Source organism: Mytilus trossulus, chromosome 14 (genome assembly GCF_036588685.1).
Source record: "Mytilus trossulus isolate FHL-02 chromosome 14, PNRI_Mtr1.1.1.hap1, whole genome shotgun sequence".
Lineage (NCBI taxonomy): Eukaryota > Metazoa > Mollusca > Bivalvia > Mytilida > Mytilidae > Mytilus > Mytilus trossulus.
Window position 1 is genome coordinate 12,376,220 of NC_086386.1, and position 21,208 is coordinate 12,397,427.

General features: G+C 31.5%; 1 protein-coding gene across 4 annotated transcripts; it reads right to left on the reverse strand.

The window, feature by feature from the left end:
- Positions 1 to 269: 269 nt before the first annotated feature.
- LOC134696330 (glycine receptor subunit alphaZ1-like) lies at positions 270 to 20,878 on the reverse strand. 4 transcript variants are annotated; one of them, XM_063558054.1, is made up of 11 exons: positions 20,605 to 20,878; positions 12,420 to 12,554; positions 10,551 to 10,746; positions 8,407 to 8,506; positions 7,499 to 7,575; positions 5,851 to 5,918; positions 4,541 to 4,770; positions 3,546 to 3,628; positions 2,953 to 3,090; positions 1,556 to 2,040; positions 270 to 1,303 (listed from the first exon to the last, which is right to left on the reverse strand). In XM_063558054.1, exons 4-11 carry the CDS (start codon positions 8,499 to 8,501, stop codon positions 1,112 to 1,114), a joined length of 1,368 nt encoding a protein of 455 aa, XP_063414124.1. In that variant the 5' UTR covers positions 8,502 to 8,506; positions 10,551 to 10,746; positions 12,420 to 12,554; positions 20,605 to 20,878; the 3' UTR covers positions 270 to 1,111. The 4 variants fall into 4 exon arrangements, with proteins under 4 accessions (XP_063414124.1, XP_063414123.1, XP_063414125.1 ...); XM_063558053.1 differs by lacking the exon at positions 12,420 to 12,554; XM_063558055.1 differs by lacking the exon at positions 10,551 to 10,746.
- Positions 20,879 to 21,208: the final 330 nt, after the last annotated feature.

Below are 21,208 nucleotides of genomic sequence, written 5' to 3' on the forward strand. Positions count from 1 at the left end.
AGCTTTCCAATGAGCTATTAAAATCCCATGAGGTATTTAGGTAATTTAAATTTCTAAAATTGTCCTCTCCGCCGCTCCACTATAGTGCGAATGGGGCTTCCGAGTACTATAGACACATTCTTGTTTTTTTTCTTCATATTTTGTGTTTAGGTGTGCCTCTGGTATTAGTACTTATCTTATATCATTTTTTTTGCTGCAACTCACAGGTGGTGTTACAATAGAACATATTGCTGCATGGTTAATAGTATTACCGAAAAAAAATCAAAAAGCAAAGGGTGGAACATTTATTAAAATCGCTACAATTATCGCCCTTTTACCGCTAAAATTACCTAACAATCATAGTCGCTGGAATGAATTCGTAACAAAACTAACAAACAAACTTACAATAAAAAATGACAAACATATCAAAACAAATTATAAACATTCTACAACAACACAATCTATAAAATAGGCATAATATATTAAAAGACAAATAAACTATAAACATAGTACTACAACATCACAATCTATTAATAGACATACACATTTGTCGAAGATAATTTCTAATATAGTAATTTAAAAGCTTATAAACTCGTATAAAATACCGAATGAAATATATTTGTAGGTGGTTTTGATAATGTACATAGTTTACTGCTTAGCTACCAACATGAGCACGCTAGGACATACATGGACACAGAGTTTTGACCAATCAATAATAACAGTAAAAACGTATATATACTATTTACACGGAAATATTGTAACACGACGTGTGCCACCTGTTGAGAAGGATCTGCTTACCCTTCCGGAATTCCTTAGATCACCCCTTTTTTGTTGGGGTTCGTGTTACGTAGTCTTTAGTTTCTATGTTGTGTCTTTTGTACTCATTATTTGTCTGTTTGTTTTTTTAGCCATGGCGTGGTCAGTTTATTTTCGACCTATGAATTTGACTGTCTCCTTGGAATCTTTGCCCCTCTTTTACACGGAAATTTTGTAAAATCTATAAACTCTGTCTTCTTTCGGCTGCACGTAACAATGAAGCTTCCAAAATAAAAATAAAAATTTTTAACTTTTTTCTATTTCTAAATTATCCAATGTTTTACAAGTACTTCTACAGTAAGTTATATCATTCTCACTAATAATTTAGAATCTGGATATAATGCACCCAATATACAACATTAAATATAGCAAACACGAGCGGAAACAGAATTCTCGATGCAACGTCACAGTACATAGCATACAGCATGCCCTTCTCAAATGCTGGTTTATCTTCCAATTCACTGCGTTGTTTCTGTAGCGTCACACCTGCATCCATTTTTACAACAGTCTAAAAAATAACAAAAATAAATTTTAATCCACATTTTCTGAAACTTTTTTGAAAATGCAGATAATCTTATTTAGGGCTATTTACAATACAATTGGTTGACATTTTAAATGTTCTATGAAGGACATAAAACGAGATATATCAATAGTTTCTATATTTAAAAAGAAGTGTCTTTACATTGTATTCTATTCAGTATTTCGTAAACGAACCATACATTTCAAACCAGAATATATTAAAGCACCAAACATTATTTACCTCTTTTTTATTTCCATTTGTTTCATCCGAGCTAGTGCTACCTCTGTGACGTAAACCATCTGGATCAGAGGAAGCCATTACACCTTGATTATTTCGCATTAGTGCCTTTTCCCTGACTTCCTTTGCCAACTTTATCAGTTTTTTCATAATGATTCCCTTGTGTGACCCTTTCCGAGTCAGCACATTCGCAATAGCAAATTCAATGAGTGCAGCAAAGACAAATACAAGACAGGTAGCCATCCATATATCTATAGCCTTGGTATATGACACACGAGGAAGTGACGCATTTACACTTGAACTCTGGGTAGAAATAGTCAGAACTGACAACACGCCTAAGGTAACTCTTCCGGGTACTGAATTAACATTCAACCAAAATGAGACCCATGATAACATGACAATAAGGAGAGTCGGGATGTACATTTGAACAACGTAGTATCCAATGTTCCGACGGAAGTCAAACTGTGCAGACAAGGTACTGTAGTTTCCTGTGAACGTAACAAATCTTATATTAACCATTCAAACATGAACGCTTTTTGTTATTACATGTAACTGTCAACATAATTGAAAAAGGTCAAATGATAAACGCTGGAAATAGCGGAACAGTAAATCACTGTCAGTCATTGGACATTATCATGTAAATGTCATTTTTGAGTGGATATCCTTTGGTGTGGCTGGGTTTTTATGTATCCGGTAAATGTGATGTTATGTTGTGGATATTGTTTTGTATTCGTCTCTTTCATTTTTGCTTATGTGCTTAGTTTATATGCCTTTTAATGTTTCTTTGTTACATATATGTTGTATTATTGTGATTAATATTATAATACAATGTTGTCTGTTGTATCCCTATTTTTGAAATTGTTACCTATCATATCGGTTTCTTTTGTTCACACATTGTTGTTAATATAATTGAATTGTATGCGACTATCATACAAGTGAGAGGTTTGGCTAGCTAAAAGAGCTTTAAGCCACAATTTTCTACATAAGGAAATGCCTGAACTAAAATTTTGAATATGACAGTTGTTTGCCATCCGTTTGAGGTGTTTGAGCTTTTGACGGTCCGATTAGAAACTTCCTTTGAGTTGGAGATTTTTGATATGTGATATTTGTTCTATTATTAAGATAGAACTACGTGTAAGTCTGGTATAGTTTGTCTATACTTTCATATCAAGCAATGTTTTCGATTTAAAATAGTGAGATTACATTGGTTCATGTGTTGTTAATTTTATCAATGATTTAAGATTATCATACTTGCGAAAGTTTATTTTAAATCGTTTATTCTATGTGTTCTCGTGATCAAAAGCTGTACGCCGCGCTCTATAAATGCAGTATTTATTTGTTACTTGTATTGAAACATGTATCGTGTTGACCATCGGTTAGTAAATCTAGATATGTAATACCTCTTATCCGATGATCAGAAAAGAAGTTGTCATAAGCATGACCCACAACTTCAAACTGAGGAAGACTGGTTATATTCATCCCGATAGGTTGGTTTTCCTTGGACCAATGCAGATTTATCTGCTGAGCATCGTAACCAACTAAAATAAAAGAATCATTATCATTGTTGAACATTTATCAAAAGTTTGTTAGCCAAATACAGATTTGAATCTGATATAACATAATTTTAACAAATGTTTTTTTTCTCTTTGCATAAAATTATGATGTGGTATAATTGCCGATGAGACAATGATCTACCAGAGTTTCAATGAATTGGATGATACCACTAATAGGTCACTATACGGCCTTTGACGATGAGCACATCCCATACCGTATTGTCAGTTATGAAACAATTAATCTGAGTATTGCTCACTCACACAATCTAAGTTTGTAATACCATATGAGAAAACATGTGTTTACGATCTTAAATACTCAAATAAGATAAACTCGACACTTGTATTGTCTACTGTTCGTTGTTCGAAGTTTTTACTTGTATGCTTCAAATATGTGAGTTAATAATGGAGGTTATTTTCCTATCTATGTATAAGTTACTTACAGCTTTCTAAATGTAGTCTACATGTCTGTTTATCAAAAGGATAACTATGTAACCTCATTACACAACTCAGCTTTAAGGTCAGTCTGTAAAGATGGTAGATAAAAGAAAAATAATCTAATATTCATTCATTAACTTGGTTCTCAATGCTCTTGAACTTCGAACTTTATATGGCCTTTTAACTTGTTTTCGATTCGAGCGCCACTGATGAGTCTTTTGTAGACGAGACGCGCGTCTGGCGTTAATACAAAATTTTATCCTTGTATCTATGATGAGTTTATTTCTAGGTAGAATGTGAAGGTATATGATCATTTGTGTCACTTTTTATAGATAACATGACACATCTCTACATGTGTTGTGAATTGTTGTTGTTAGGGTGCTATATATTTTATTGAATACCACTGATAATGGAAATGAGGAATTTGAAACCTTAACTGTAACTACAACCAAACAGACAACAGTCCGATCAAACAGAAGAAAACAGCCAAAGTTATTACAGAAGTACATGTATTGTTTTTGTGAATTGTTTTGTGAAATATTTGTAATTTTTGGTTGTTGCCTTTTTCTTCGACTCATATTTTTTGGATTGTTCCTTTGGTACCTTGTCTCTTTTTAGTCTTATTTTCTATATAACAGCTAATAACATGAAAATAAGAAGATGTGCTCAATTGCTAATGAGACAACTCTCCACAAGAGACCAAATGACACAAAAGTTTACAATTATAGATCACCTTAATACCTGCGACAATATCGAATTGTCAGCAATATGAGCATAATTTAAGAGCCTTAGTATAAAATATTTCTTACTTTTTGTTTTTTTTTAACTCTTGGTATTGACATTTACCAACAGTTTTTTTTTTAAATTTTTGTATGAGATTTAAAGAGGAGCGAAAGATGCTGTACCAAAGGGTTATTTACAATCACAAGTCGATATCAAACTGAAATAGTCATGGGAAATAAATGACATGCTAAGAGAATTAGATATGTCCTGAACCTACCTGACTGTATAATTAAGTATACATTTCTTAGTCAACCGAAACATTCTGTTAGGTGACATGATATTGTGGTAGGAAGCTTCTTTCTCGTTTGGGAAAAACACATCCGGGGTCCATAAACTACCGACACTTTTGGAATCTAGTTCAACTTCCTCGAAATCTAAAGATTGGAGGTCTTTCTGTAACCTCATATCGGTCCACTCTAGGTGTAACAGTAGACTTATCGTAAAATCCTTGTAAATAAATATACAAATATATTTGATGAAAAAAGAAATAAATGTACTTACAAGGTAAAAACAAGGAAATTTTGGAAAAGCCGAAACAAATGAAAAATGACATGGTATTTACTTAGTATAAGGTACTTATAGTCTCATTTGTCAACGTATTTCGGGTTTATTGAATACATTTACTCAAAGCAAGTGTGCAATGTCAATATTTCCCTTCACAGTTAGTTGCGGCTTACTAAGCATATATTGACCAAAGGGGTTGAAGTCATCATTTCGAAAGTTTTTACGTATACTTTCTTGAATTGGTTGACTGTTACGAAATATTTGTGTATTTTTATTCAAATAGTTTCACATTATCGTCCTCTCTTCCACTATGGTGACGTTCCTCAAAGCGATTTATCGACATATCTTACGTTCCACGTGCAAAACTACTGCATCACTAATGAAACATGATATTATGCCTACCACAACGGAGCAACTGAAATCATCGAGGTTTAATGTTGAGTACGTGTTGTTTGAAACACATCAAACGAATAGATAACAACTGTCATATTCCTGACATGGTACAGGCATCTTTTATATAGATAAGACTCGTTGTATTTTCCGCTTATGCTTAGGGGGAAACATTTTCTTGTATTTTCGTCTGTCTCGTGTGCGGTTAAAATCAATACATCAAAAAGTAATAGTTCGAATTTCACTAAATATATATTGCACTCCCGGTTTTTAGTGGAGTTCGTATTGTTTCTTAATTATTATTTATAACTGTTGATGTAAAAGTCCTTTGGTTTTGTGAGTCTTTGTTTACTCCATGGGTTTTGATCGATATTGTCTTTTCTTTCTAAATTATGTCAATTTGTTTGGATGTTATCTTTTGACAATTGTATTCTCTTTATGGCTTTTAATTACCCAAACACCTTTACCACTTTTATTTTTGTCATATGGAAGTGCTAGATATATTGATCTCTGACAAATACAAACACCTGGCTACCAAAATGTAAGTTAACATTCATTGATAAAGCAATAAATGGGGACCAAACATTTATTTGTACGTTTTCTTTGTTATTTTGTATTATTTGTATTTCTTACCATATCTGCCTCATTTACATCATCAAAACTTGTAACATACATATCACAGAAAATATCGGTCTTCCCTCCTTCAAAAAAATATTAAAAAGAAATGAGATATATGTTTTCTATGATATAGATCTCGGTTAACACATTCTAAATTGAAGCACTCGTTAGTTCGTAATTAGAGTAATAAACAATATGTCGTCATAGATTTTCTTTAACATTCAAACGTTTTGAAAAATAATTATTTTGATCAAATTAGTAAAATATTTGTTTTTGTCTACCTTCATTGGACAAACACTATTCAAGGTAAGAACAAATAAAACTCAGCAGAGGAACGTTTTTATTTAGTTTTGATATTAAGATAAATCGTTACTCAAAATTATTTATTGATATTTACATAATATAGATAAGTACTGCACCGAAGGTTATAATGACAAAAATGACAAACAGAACAACACCTGAAGTTTGATAGAAATACGGAATACTGACATACATGACAAACTCGAACACTGCTAAATGTTTGACTTACAGAGATAACCAACATAACTAATAATGAATACGGTTCAGGAAATGCTTACCCTTCCGGAACACCTGATTTCACTCCCGGTTTTTAGTGGAGCTCGTGTTGTTTCTAAATTATTATTCATAACTGTTGATGTAAATGTATTTTGGTTTTGTGAGTCTTCGTTTACTCCTTGGTTTTGATTGTTATTGTCTATAACTAGCTTAAACTCTCGCTTGTGGCAGCAATGTGTGAACAAAACTAATTTGTAAAAATGTTAAATTGGGGTACAGCATGCGCAGTCAATATTATACAAATATAGCCTTTGTATGAGGTCGATACAAGGATATATTGACCTGAAAGAAGTATATGGACTGAGGACGAAGTCCGAGGTCGATATACTTCTTTGGGTCGATATATCCTGTATTGACCTCATACAAAGGCTATATTTGTTATATTATTAATTTCCGACCATATAATCAAAATCGTCATTGAGGTTTCAACGGTTGGAATTTTATAGATATTTAATAAAAATCAATTTGTCTCCTTGACAATTACAACATATTAGTTGTTATTTCATTTACTGTTTTTTTGACATCTTATGTATTTGATTTTTTTTTTCGTCAAATTATCGATCACAGATATCATGTGTTTCAAAACGTTAAACAATATCCTGAAATTCATTACATGACGTAACAACGTATATCGGTTTTTAGATATTCTAAAAATAACCGTGCGATAAACCTTTTGCCGGTCAATATGCTTTTTGCTATACGCCGTTTTCTCTCTACCTTCGAAAATATAGTTTAACATGTGACTATCCCTAAACGAATCAAATTTGTTAAATTATACGAATTAATAATATTATGTTATATTATCACTCACAATAAAGACAAAACAACCATGTGAACTGAAAACAAAATGTCATGTAGACACGTAATGGAAAGACACAGGCGAACATCAAAGACACTAAATAAAAAAAAGGAAAATAGCACAATAACACTTGAACATCAGTAACTGTTAAACCACTGTTGCCCTAATTCACTGACACTGTTGCCCTTAGAAAGATACCAGTGAATATATTAGGATCAGTCGTTATTTTTTTCATATGGACAAATCCTAAATTATATAAAGATTGATAAAGATATAAAATAAACTTACCATCTAAGTCATAATGAGGTGGAAATTTTAAAACCTCTTGGTTATCTCCTTTCCACAGGAGATCTACTATTTTTGCCCTAAAAACAACATTAAAAAACTATGTTTTTTACATAAAATTGGCTTACATAGTTCAAACTACAAAACACCTTATACTCACTAAGATTTATGTAGTATAATTGACATACATTTCTGGAATATTAAAAAAATCTCAAGCATTACGTCGTCAGAGTTATTATTTGGTCATAGTTAAATATCGTCAAGAACATGCCTAAACGTATTGCCATTGGAATAAAATCAATCGAAACTTTGAAAGTCCACGTCTTTAAATTCATTCATCTTTGCTATTTTGCCCCACACTTTTAAATTACTTGTACGTAAATGTTGACAAACACGTATATTTTTTAAGACGTGTAAGACAAAAGAGGAACTTTGCTCTTTAAAGTCAATCGCAGAAACTGGTTATTATATTAGAAAAACAAAAATTAGAATACTGCAACGACTTGATAATGGCATAGGTTTCCAAAATTAAACAACATTATTACCAATGTCACGAGCTCTTTTTATGTGAAATATTCTCAGCTTTAGTTTCCTATATTAATATATCTACACATGCTTAAATGGTTGGTTTATCATGGTGTTATATTGTGATTTTGTTTCTTGAATCTGACGTTTCTTAACATCTAACTAGTTAATATCTATTTGTACTGTAAGTATAAAATATTGCCCAACAGTTGAACAAGACATAACATTCAGTGAACTTCAAATGTATTTGAATACTCTATTTTATTAAAATTTTTGTCGTACATATTTTTTATATATCTGGTTTTGAACTTATAAAAAGTTAATTTCATAAACATTCTTGTCAACTCCTTAACCAGTACAATGTAAGGGGTATATTGGCTACTCACTTTATGTCATTAGCCGCCGTTACATAGATAGCGTGACATGCAATACACATCAAAAGGCTCTTTATCCGGAAAATCCTGTCCTGAATTCGCGTCATGTTTTCTGTAAAATAAAAAAAAATATGAAATCATTTTACTTCAATTCTTGATAATTATATGAAATATCAATTAAATCATAATGGGATGTTGTCATTATGATTGCTGTTATATTAATTGAAGTTAAATGACATAAGAACAACAAATCTAAATGATTAACTACACCTACAGGTACAGGGACTGCACCGACCTATTAGTTTGAACTTTACCATGTATAAAGTAGACACAGGATAGTTAGTACAGTTCACCTTGATTTAGTATTGTTAACATATATACATCGTTGAATTATATAAACACTTTTTAAGGGTATTTCGAATAGACCGAAACATTTTTACAGTTTTCTAAATAATTTAATTCTTAATTCCATTTTTAAGCGGACAATCATGAATAAAGCCTCGCTGAAGTCACGTCCACATTACATAATTATGCCTATGAGCTGAAAAACGAAACAGTTTTATCCAAGCAGAAGACGTGTTAAATTTAATATTATAAATTATTAGTCTATGAAAGCGTGGACAGCTCATTTGTGTAAAGAATAAAAAAGTTTAAAATGTTTTTGACCAATTTCTTTTTTTATAAGTGGGTCAACTAATCGGTCATATGATTCAAAAATATTTCAAATTGTACAGTTTTGCATTGTCGAGTATTCCAAGTTTTTGACAATCAATAACTTCAACATGTTAAAGTAAAACATGAATATATATCTTATAACATAATGTTATGTGAAAATGAAGACTTTGACTTTTACTCGATCTTTGTCATTTTCATTCTATACCGTTGTCCTAAATGGCTGTTATTTTTGTTGAAGTAGTTTATTTTAAAGACCTTGTTCGATGGACTACTTTCTTGTGGCTTAACTAAACTTCTTACATTAAAATAAGTAAAAAAAAACAAAAACAAGAACAATAGCCTGTTATTGAAAAAATAGTCATAATAGCATCGAAATTCACAACGTTTTAAAACAATTTCTCGTCTTTTACTGGAATTGAAAATATAATATATCACTTATTGTCTTCTCTTCGAACATAAGAACAAAAACAACACAGACAAAAAAAGGTTATTTTGTAAAATAGAATAAAATAACATAAATATCAAAGTTTAATTTAACCTTGACTACAATCAAAGCTATAATTCGCTTTGGTAATTTCATTCAATCTGAATAATACCGTAAGTTCACTCAAACTGTAAAATTTAATACATCTGAAGGAAATAGTTATTAATCATAGCGTGCCAAATATATTACAAAGAGTTCTCTGGTTCCCTGGTGGTTTCACTAACCATATCTACATGCTGAAAGGTCAAAGATTGCCAATATTGGCATGGGTAGATTTAATTACTTTTGCAGGCAATTCTTAAATTTCATTTGTAACAGATATAATTGTTGTTTATACCATTGGAATCGATCCATCATCCGCGTCCTATTGATAAACAACAAATTGCATGTACAATTAATAAAAAGATTTTTAGCTGTCACGGATATTCTTACTTCTACTAAAGTAGGCAAATGGAATCAATGAAAAGTTGAAATATAAATAGAACTCCAATTGATACAATGATATTGATAATTTTATATGGTTTTCTACTGTTGTTCTGAATTTTAACAAGATTGCTTGTAATTGAAATGTTTTGTAGTAATAAAGTACATAGACATGTTAAAAATCTTTTTTCTTTGTATGAAGAGCCACATCAGATTAAAAGCCAATCCTATTTATTATAAAGGCTCAGTTTAAACTGATGGTTGAAAACTAATTTTCTCCTTAATAATATTTATAAAGATTTCGGAAACTCGACATATTGTAGGTATTCCAATGGGCACTAGTTGCACCCGTTCAATAGCAGACTTGTTTGTGTACTTTTATGAATCACAGTGCATGACCAAACTCAGTAAAGCGTCTAAATTGCATTTAATTGATAAATTCAATAACACTTAGCGCTAAATTGATAAAATGTTTTCGTGAAATAATCAAGAATTTTCATTTTCTAAATACACTGCCGAAATTTACCGAACGGAACTACCTTAAATAAATAAAATTTTAACAGTAAAAACTGACCTTTCCTGGATTTAGTTATTTCGGTTGAACACTGGAAACTCCAAACTAAGATTTATGATAAAAGGGACTATTTTCCTTTCCATGTGGCTAATTTTCCCTTTATGGATGGTGATGTTCCTTTGTCGCCATCTTACGGTTTTTATATTTCACAACTAGTTTTCTATGCCCATGTCTGTTGTGACGTTACAGATTTTAACTGGTAAAATATTAAGCAAGGGATTAAGTTAACAGAAATAACGTAAATCATTTACTAAATTCTGCCTTAGATATAACGATTTTGTTTTGAATTTTGGTTGTACCTTTGGAAAACTTATCTCAAACGAAATAGTATACCTCATTTATACGGAGATGTTGTTTACCGTGCCCGGAAATTTAGAAGCGATCCTGATAAACTTATCAATCCTTTGAAAAAACTTATTTCTAAAAGTTACCAAGTGAATTTAACACTGTAATCAGATCATTGAGTAATGAATTTATTGGAACAAATATTGATTTTGTAATCAGTAAATTTAAAGCAACTAAATTGTATTGAAAAATATATAAATATTCATGAGCTACAATCTATCGATACCTGTATCTAGGCAATAGAAAATGTTATGTTTTTCTCTCACTGTTTATGACGTCTTTGCACTAAATCCATTGGATGTTGGATGTGTACTCATTGATAGTTCAGTTTTAAATGCATGATTTCTTTTTTTAGTTGCTAGTGGCTTTGAACGGGCTGTCAGTGGCTTTGGGAGCTCTCGGATCTGTAATTAGTGTCGTTTTGTTGTTGGGATATACAAATAACCGGCCACGTCCACTCTGTAATTTGTTGGATGAATTTCTATGTGTGTCCAACTCATGAGTTAAGCCTTTTTCAACTGGTTTTTATAGTTCCTTCGTATGTTGTTCTGTTATTCCACTGCCTCGGGTTAGGGAAGGGTTAGGATCTCGCTTACATGTTAACTCCTCCACATTCTGTATGTATGTGCCTGTCCCAAGTCAGGAGCCTGTAATGCAGTGGTTGTCGTTTGTTGATGTGTCACATATTTGTTTTTCGTTCATTGTTTTGTAAATAAAATAGAACTTTATTTTTTCCTTCGAATTGTTTTTTATTCGACATTTCGGGCCGTTTATGTGTGACAATGCGGTATTGGATTTGCTCATTGTAGAAGGTCTTACTGTGACCAATATTTGTTTATTTCTATACCATTGGGTCTCTTGTGGAGAGCTGTCTCATCAGCAAACATACCACATGTTCTTTTTTACAAATATGAATAATATTTTCTTTTTCTTTCAGTCTTGTATATATATGTGATTGTTTTATGTTGATTGTTTATAAATTGAATAACACTAAACTAGTTTTTAATTATTTTCCATTCAATCACTTTTTTCAAGTAATGGTCATTTTTATTGATAATTCATTAATTTGAAACAAATGTTCATGATGTTTATTGTTATTTAAAATGCAGGATAAAAAGTCAAATTACAAAAATAGCTTTCCGAAACCATCAACAGTGCTGATCAACTGTCAGACTTATGTAAAAAAAAAAGTTCCAATGTACCAAATACAAGTAAATCTTACAAGATTAACAAGATAACAAACTGTTCAGTATGATAAAAGATGATAGATGAACTAGATTTTACGAATCAAAAATGCCTCTCTCTAACAGTCTTACATACAGTCATCCATCAACGGAGATGAGTTAAGCCTTTTCAACTGATAGTTTTTACACACAGGTGTATGAAAGTGACCCTCCACATAAATACAACAAATACATTGCAGGAAGAAGAGAACAACAACAAAAACAGAAATTGCATCTCCTTATTTGTTTCAGCAGACAGATTTGAAAATGTTTGAACAAAAGCTGTGTATTAATAACTTACAGTATGACGATAGTCCCTAGCGCCGATAAGATTGTAATACCTCGATATTCATCAACAACCAGTACATGTGTTTATGTGAATCGTTCAGCAACATTGCATTCCCACTTTAAAAGATGTTACGTAATGGTAAGATTTCTAACAGAAGAAAGAACAATTGCTTTTAATTCAGTTACAAAAAATGTACAAATCATTGATGCTATTCCTAGCTTGTTCAATTAGTGCTGAATAACCTTTCTTCACTTTCCATTTCACGAGAACAATAAATCGCAATTTGAACAGAATAGATATTAAATAAAATCGATTATAACGTCAGATTTTATATAATATATAGAACCATGTAAAAAAATATTGTTTACGTCAGGTTTTCGTATAATATATAGATATTTTTCAAAAAATATCTTCTACGCTTTATTACAGTGGCATAAACAAAGTTAATTTCACCTCGTTACCACTATTTATTTGAAAACGACTTTGGAACATTCCTCAATATCTTAAACACTTCACTTCTGTTAGATACTGTTTAAGACAAGGCAAAATAATTGTTCATTGCTATTTGGGAACAAATCAAAGGTGTTCACGTTTCAAACAACCCAAAGTAGTGTTTTTCAGATGACCTTCGTCATCGAAATTATAGGTTTCAAAGGTACCTGGCTTATAACAATGTATAATAAGATGAGCCAGAGGCGCGTTTCGTCTTGATAGGAACCATCAAATCAAAATAGTTTCAACGCCAAACAAGTACAAAGTGGAAGAGCATCGAGACCAAAACTTCCAAAAAGTTGTGCAAAATACGGCTAAGATAATCTATGCCTAGACAGGTGTAACACCGCTAATTCAGGCCTGGTCAGAAAGCACATACCAGAAATTAGTACATATTTAACACAAAATAGTTCCTACGACTGAGGGTAACTTTCATAATATGTAGAATATTTAAGCATTTTTGGTATCAAATGAAAGCTGAAGGACTGATGATCATTGTAGAACACATGTGGCCTTTTTTTTAAATATTAAAAAAAACTGCCCCAAATTTTAAAAAGAGGGTACAATTGTCTGTTTGTCAGATCTGAAGTACGTGTTTTGGTACATGCGATTATCCGGGAATCAGTTCTTTCTTATATGCCATCAACGGTATGTTGATATTTTCAGTACAAGGCACCATAAAGATGCAATGATTGCCACTTTTTTTGAACTTCAAAAAAAGAGGTGTGCCTGCTTGAAACGGAGGAATTTAACATAGAAAGCAATGAGACCACGAATTAGTGATGTACTTCCGACATAATACAGATTACTAATGAAATATAAAAGTAAGACACTTTATAGATTTGGTACGACGGACGTGATTTTCTGGTTTCGCCTTCATCGGGAATGCTAAAATCCAAAAAATTGTAAACCATTGAAATCGGTTTGAAATTGAACTTTCTCACAAAAAGTGCCAATAAATATTAAACCATATATTTAAGCATAACTATTTCCACATTTTTGATTCGAGTGTCACTGATGAGTCTTGTAGACGAAAAGACCGTCTGGCGTAAATATGAAATTTAAATCCTGGTGTCTGCGAATAGTTTATTTTCCCGAGAAAGTTGAAACCCCACATTCTTAATATTTTAAAAATATCACCCGATAGTTTTAGAATTACGTGTTTAAAATAATGTGCGTTCCGGAACACTGGTTACTCAGTGACGTACCGTCCATCAGCCGAGAAGTGGACTTAGACCGTTGGTTTTCCCGTTTGAATGGTTTTACACTAGTAATTTTGGGGCACTTTATAGCTTGTTGTTCGGTGCGAGCCAAGGCTCGGTGTTGAAGGCCGTACTTTAACCTATAATGGTTTACTTTTTAAATTGTTATTTGGATGGAGAGTTGTCTCATTGGCACTCACACCACATCTTCCTATATCTATTTATCATATTAATTGCGTATATTATCTGCAAATATTTTACTTTAGGGAAAACACATTGCCGATGCCAAGTTAAACAATAACTTAGATATGCATTAAAAATGTAAATTTTCTGTTATATGAAAAGAACACTTTAAGATAGAATTTTGAAGAAAATCTACAACTTTGAATGTTTATTTTTACAATATTAAGAATGAAACTGTCAGATAGATATACAAATACTTAAATGTTGTGTAAACGTTGCCATTTGATGAACAGAAGTTTTGTACCATTAAACAATATTTTGCAAACCTTCTTCTATACTGTCGTTAAACAGTTAAATCGCTGTTGAATGTGCCGAAGAATTCAACATAACAAATTAAATTTCATAACAATATATGTTAGTGACTTAAAATATGGTACGTAATACCACCATCGATTTTTCACTATTTTAGTCTTTTTTTCAATTTGCACTTTTCAAAAAAGTGTGTAGAATTTATCTTTGTTTCAAATAAAGAAATATTTGGCATGAATAATGTTTTTCCTGTCCAGTACTCTACAAAACATTGCACATAGCATTTCATTGCATACAAGAAAATAACTATTATGGAAGTTAACCAATAACAATTTCATCTATATTTTACGGTGTGTACAAGGTTTTGTAACCATGTAACAAGTTTTGAAAATATCATATAAAACACCAAGTAAAATAATAATGTTGCCTTGAAACATCCAATAGATATGTTTATGACCCAGAAATTTAATATAGGATTAATTTACGGCAACTGTCAGATTAAGGGGAGTAGTTTTTTTCTACCCTTTTTCGTATGCAACCGTATGTGGCGTAAAATTATTTGGGTATATTACACCTATACGATAAAAAAGGTGATATGTTTATAACTCTGTGTAATTTTCATCTTGATGCCAACAAATGACTTTTTGAAGTTGACAAGTTTGTGAGTAAAAAATCAAGCTGGTTAATACTGGAAGATAACGTTGATAACTCATTGAAAGACAGCACGTGTCACATACTGGTAATTTTTACAAAGATTCGGTACACATTTATCTTTTATAAGAGAACACAATGCGTTCAGACACAAAACGTGCATGGTTTTCCAGATAACTGTTAGTTTTGTTTTCCCTGAACATAAAATATTCGACGGAAAATTATCTCTCACCTGGTTATTCGCCAAAAAAAACTAAAAAAACCAAAACCAAAACTAGTATACAGCTCGATTAATTACCCGCTTCAAGGAAGTTTTCAATCTTTCGACCGACATTTTTGTGTGCAATCTATAATTTCTAAAAGGCGAGTATGCGATGGATGTTTAGAAGATATAAAGCTTGATCATTGTAGATAGTTCGTGTATTGTTAAACCATCAATGTTTATTCTTGTTATGACTTCTTTCTTGAAACCATATTTTGACTTAAAAAAATAGACTAACGTGTAATTATGAATATATTTTTTTATATATTTCTTGCATATAAATTATTATGAATACATTTTTTTAATTTGTAGTGTACATGATATGTTATGCATTACTACCTCTGAAAAATAGGGAAAACGTGTTAACGTTGGAACCATAACGTTAGTTGAAAAATTGCATATTCTCTCTTCCTTTACCAGTGACATTTATGATAAATATCATGCTTAAATGAAAAGTGCACGTTTCAAAGGCAAATAATTATACACATGTAAGGAAAAGAGAATAAATCATGTAATCAAAATGAAATTTACCACATTGGGAAGTAAAATAACCGTATATTAAGTATATTATACGTCAAAATCACTTATAAAACAAAATAGTATTTAATCACGATAACTCAGTGTTCTTGTTAATACATACAATAAATTCAAAATTTTTGCAAAGTGTCTAAATTTGAAATGAAACCTAATGCAATAAATTATCGAACATGGGTATATTCGAATGGCATTTTAAAGTATCAAATTATCAAGAAGAAATTGTAAAAATATAATTGAAATAAAAAAAGTTAGATGTTGAATATGTGGCCTAAAACGGAAGTTACTTTAGGTCAAATCAAATCTACTGATTTTATCTTTATATATTGCTTCGAAACACATAAAATCTCACTGGTATCAATGAAATCACAAACTAACCACATTACGCTATGATGGCTGCGGTCTAAATAAGATTATCTATATGCTATTGCTTATAACTATTATCGATGCGACTGAATAAAAGAAAAAGTCTGAAGATCTTATTTTCTTGACACTAATTTTTCATGAACTCGTAACTATATAGAGAAATAAAACCATTAAAAAAATAGCACACGTAACACCAACATCTTCATGATCACTAGCTACAAGGTATCCACAGTATAGTAATAGTATAATGGTGGGCAGTATGTTAATTTATGCAAATTATTGATTGTTTTAATGCAGTAACGGAGTAATATAAGAATAAAATCGTTATACCATTCGGCTTGCGTTTGAGATACTAGGATTTAAATATTTTGATATGAAACATATCACAGCGTCGTTTTCGTATTTTGATGAGGATGATGAGTGGCTTTGTGACAATGTAAATGCATAATCAGCAGCAGGTTATGTAAATGCGAATTTATTAAAATGATATACATAATTTTATGAACCCTGCTTTATTTTATATATTAAACAAACATGCCACGCTGGATGTTCACAATGTAACAGTTAACAAGCAAGACAAGATTCCCACGAGACACATTATTCTGACTGTCGAAATTGAAAAAAATAGCCCATACATAATAAACTTGTAATAAATCTGCTGGAAATTGTGAAAACGGTCTTAGAAAGCCGAAATCATAAGACAATATAAAATAGAAGATGTGGTATGAATATCAATGATAAAACACTTCATAACAGATCAAATAACACAGAAATGAAGAACTATAGGTCATCGTAAGGCCTGGTTATATCAATATATTTCAATGGTGTGAAATATTGTTTGTCGAATAAGTGCTTAGTGAGATTTTGATATTGTATAATCGTATTATTTCGAGGGTTGTGTAAATTCACATCAAAACCTGATGTTGCAAATTTAGAAGATACAGTATTACATTATGTATATAATGATGTTAATTTTGACGCTTAAATAAGAAAACAGATGAAGAGAAGTTATATTAACGATATTGTGAGGGTTTAACAATAAAAACAAATCAATCTTCCCTAAAATATGTTATTAATCTTATCTTTGTTGTTTTAAAAGAGGGACGAAAGACACCAAAGGGACAGTCAAACTCGTAAATCTAAAACAAACTGACAACGCCATGGCTAAAAATGAAAAAGACAAACAGAAAAACAATAGTACACATGACACAACATAGAAAACTAAAGAATAAACAACACGAACCCCACCAAAAACTAGGGGTGATCTCAGGTGCTCCGGAAGGGTAAGCAGATCCTGCTCCACATGCGGCACCCGTCGTGTTGCTTATGCGATTACAAATCCGGTAAATAGTCTAAATCGGTAGGTCAAATTCATGAAAGGGAAGGGGATTGTAGTTACGACGTAAGGAACATATCCGATATCATTTGTGAAACGGTTATTCCATAACGGTCAACCAACTCGTGATGGCGTCCGTAAAATTTACGAAGGGATGATTTCAACTTCACTACTTGGAACTCTTGGTTTAATAGCTTCCTTGTGAGCAGTAACCCTCTATCAAGAAAATCATGATAGGAAATGCAAGCACGGGAATATCGTATCAATTGGGAGATATATACCCCGTATGCAGGTGCTGCTGGAATGTTGCTACTTAGAAATGGAAAGTTCACAATTGGAAAGCTGAAATCATCTCTTTTGTCGTAAAGTTTTGTCTTCAACCGACCCTCATTGTCAATTTCTAGATGTAAGTCAAGATATGAAGCCGACTTAACTGTATCTGTAGTATCCTTTATCTCCAATTCGATGGGATAGATGCGATCCACATAGTCACCAAATTTTGAATTGTTTAGTGAAAGAACGTCATCTATATAGCGGAAAGTAGAGTTAAAGGATATTGCTAACTTCTTATCTTTCTTCCTAAGAAGTTCCTGCATGAAGTCAGCCTCATAATAATAAAGAAACAAGTCAGCAAGTAGAGGGGCACAGTTTGTTCCCATTGGGATGCCGACAGTCTTTAAGTAGATTCTTATAATAAAAGTATTAAATTGAACCTTACGGTATTGGTCATGTGGAATAAAAAAGATGAAATAGTGACAAAGATATTCGAGGGTATCCACAAAACAAATAATATTAAGACATTAGTTTGGTTTACTTTAACAAGTTGTGAATTGGATGGAGAGTGGTCTCATTGGCACCCATACCACATTTTTTTTTATATCTATTTGGAATACTCTAAACAATAGACAAGTGTCTAGTTTCAGATAAGTCTCAGTTTAAAAAAAAATTGGGAATGAACTGAGAAAACATATAAAACATGTGTCTTGCGCATGTAAGAAACATAATAAGCGAGAATAATGACTCTTTTAAAACGCATATTTTAACTATTTGTATGGTAAACCTTGATCCTCTAAGGTTTCAATGTCCATAATTTGTGACTATGAAAATGTCCACAAACAATCATACCACAAATCAGCAGAGGGAAAGCACATACCAAAGAACACACAGGAACAAATAATGGTCGAAGTTATTTAAAGGATGCTTTTACAATGTAATTTAATAATGTTAATGTTGTTCAACACCACATGTAATATCGGTTGCTGTACTTTATTGATGAGTCCATATGCAGACACGAATGTCATCCATGCCTAGGTCAATTATGAACGAGGAATTAAAAGATGAAGTTTAAGTACCCATTTTTTGCATGAAATAATGATCCAAAAACACTTGATGTTACTGTTTATAATTTGATATTTGTGTACTCTCTTTTTTCCTCACTGAATATCTCTTTATTATTTCTTTAACATAATTATAATAGCAGCTAAGAAAATTAATTGACTATGATTTTAAAGTTGTAGTTCTGGAAATATTTTCACCTGATTACTTGCCAAAGTAAGAGCACAGACACTAACTAATATCTTATAATTAATATACATATTTTTTTTATTTTTGTCCCAAACGACCACATAATGATTTCATTTTGTAAGTACACACAGATGTTTAAATTTAGTTCCATGATAACAAGCAAATTTGTATATACGTTAATTTAGTAGTGTAGATCAGAAAACAGTTCCGAATGATTAAGGCAAGATAAATTTTTATGATAAATAAAACTTAAATAAAATTTAGAGTGAATAGTCAAGTTACCTTCCTGTTCATGATTCGACGAAAATATAAATTAAATAAAATCTTGCATTTTATAAAATATAAATTTTATAGCCATTTGCTGGATCTATAACGCATTTTGGAAAGCGTTTTGTCTATACATATCGTTTGATGTTACGTTTTTCGTTTCGGATAGACAAATTTTCTTGAATAGTATTATTCTTAAAGTAACATATTTTTATTCGTGATTAATTTTGCATTAAACATGTTAAAGTAGCGCCATGGTTAATGCGTTCGAGGTACAATAAGTAAACAAAAGAGAACCTTTATAAAATGAGATCGTCCCAGGTATCTTAGATAATTATATTGCTTTGAATATCAATGGTTGCACTATAAGGTTTATAATTCGTGATTAGGTATATACTTTAGAACATGTTAAAGTAGCGCCTCTGGTGTAATGATTAGTAAATGCCTATACTAATGTATCCTACCTTATACCGACTACTTACTGATATTGCTAATAGATGAAACTATTGAAACTACAACGCAGGGCACATTTGACTATAAGGTGGTAAGACGTTCCATTTATGTGTCTGTTCTTTGAATTTGTTGAATTGATGTATTTCGCCTTCTATATATCAATATTGTTGCATCCCTAAGCAAGTTAAACTACAAAGCTAACCGACCTAGTTGATTTGTTTTTTTTATGTAGGCACCCTCAACATAAGTACATGTCTACATAAAAGGTTTGACATCAAATATCAACAGCAACCAGCCAATTATTAGCATGGATGCCTTACAAATATTTGACATATTTTGCTTTTCCGTAATATGTTAAACAACTATAAAGGCAAGCAATGAAAGTTCTGTGTGACAAAATGTGTTTTAGATAAAGTTGATCAATATAAACATCAGTCATCTATAAACAAATGTTACCATTCATCTATAAAAAGCAAAGGTATAAAAACTCAAAAATCTTACGAAAGTTTGTCTCAGTAAAACAAATTATGTTTTACTGTTGAATGTAACAACTATCAAAAATGGCTGACTGAAAAAGAATTATCAATATTCGCTAATAAAATGAAAACATATACTTACGTTTATATATGCGTGTCTATGTTGTATTACACAATTCCCATGCTATGTGATGTTGATAACAGTTTTTTCTCCATTTTCTTCCTCCTCTAAGATGCCGAAATCATTGATTAATCAAATACTCGAAATTATAATATAGTATGTAAATATTATACAGAAAATCTGTAAGGCGAGAACAGGAATAGATTATCTGCTGTACAGTTCGATGATCTGTTTCTCTCTCCTCAATACAGTTTGGCAGTGTTCTAATCAGGACTTTAGGAGTTGTCTATCTCTAGTCAAAGTTCCCTTAATTAGTTACCAATATAATAAATCTGTTAGATATATAAACTTTATTGCTAGATTATTTTTCTGTTATTAAATATAATGCAGACAGTATATTATAAAAAATTAAACCATCGGTTCATAGAGTTAAGTAATGATTTTATATTTGTTTTTAAATAAAGTATACTATGCTATGTGAGGCACGAAAATGAGTGTGGAATAGTAAACGAAAAGTTGGTTGTACGTCAATGACTAAGCAACCCAACAACAAATACTACAAATATTAATCTTTTTTTTAGGTGAAACATTTAAGTCTCCAACGATAGACAGGTGTCTATAATAT

What these genes read in the sequence shown, in the direction of transcription:
- LOC134696330 (XM_063558052.1), bottom strand. Translation starts at nt 8,501, where the DNA reads ATGACGCGAATTCAGGACAGGATTTTCCGGATAAAGAGCCTTTTGATG. An exon ending in ACGGCGGCTAATGACATAAA is followed by an intron (nt 7,576 to 8,406) that starts GTGAGTAGCCAA and finishes TGTTGTTTTTAG; the next exon opens with GGCAAAAATAGTAGATCTCC. An exon ending in TTCTGATCATCGGATAAGAG is followed by an intron (nt 2,041 to 2,952) that starts GTATTACATATC and finishes TTACGTTCACAG; the next exon opens with GAAACTACAGTACCTTGTCT.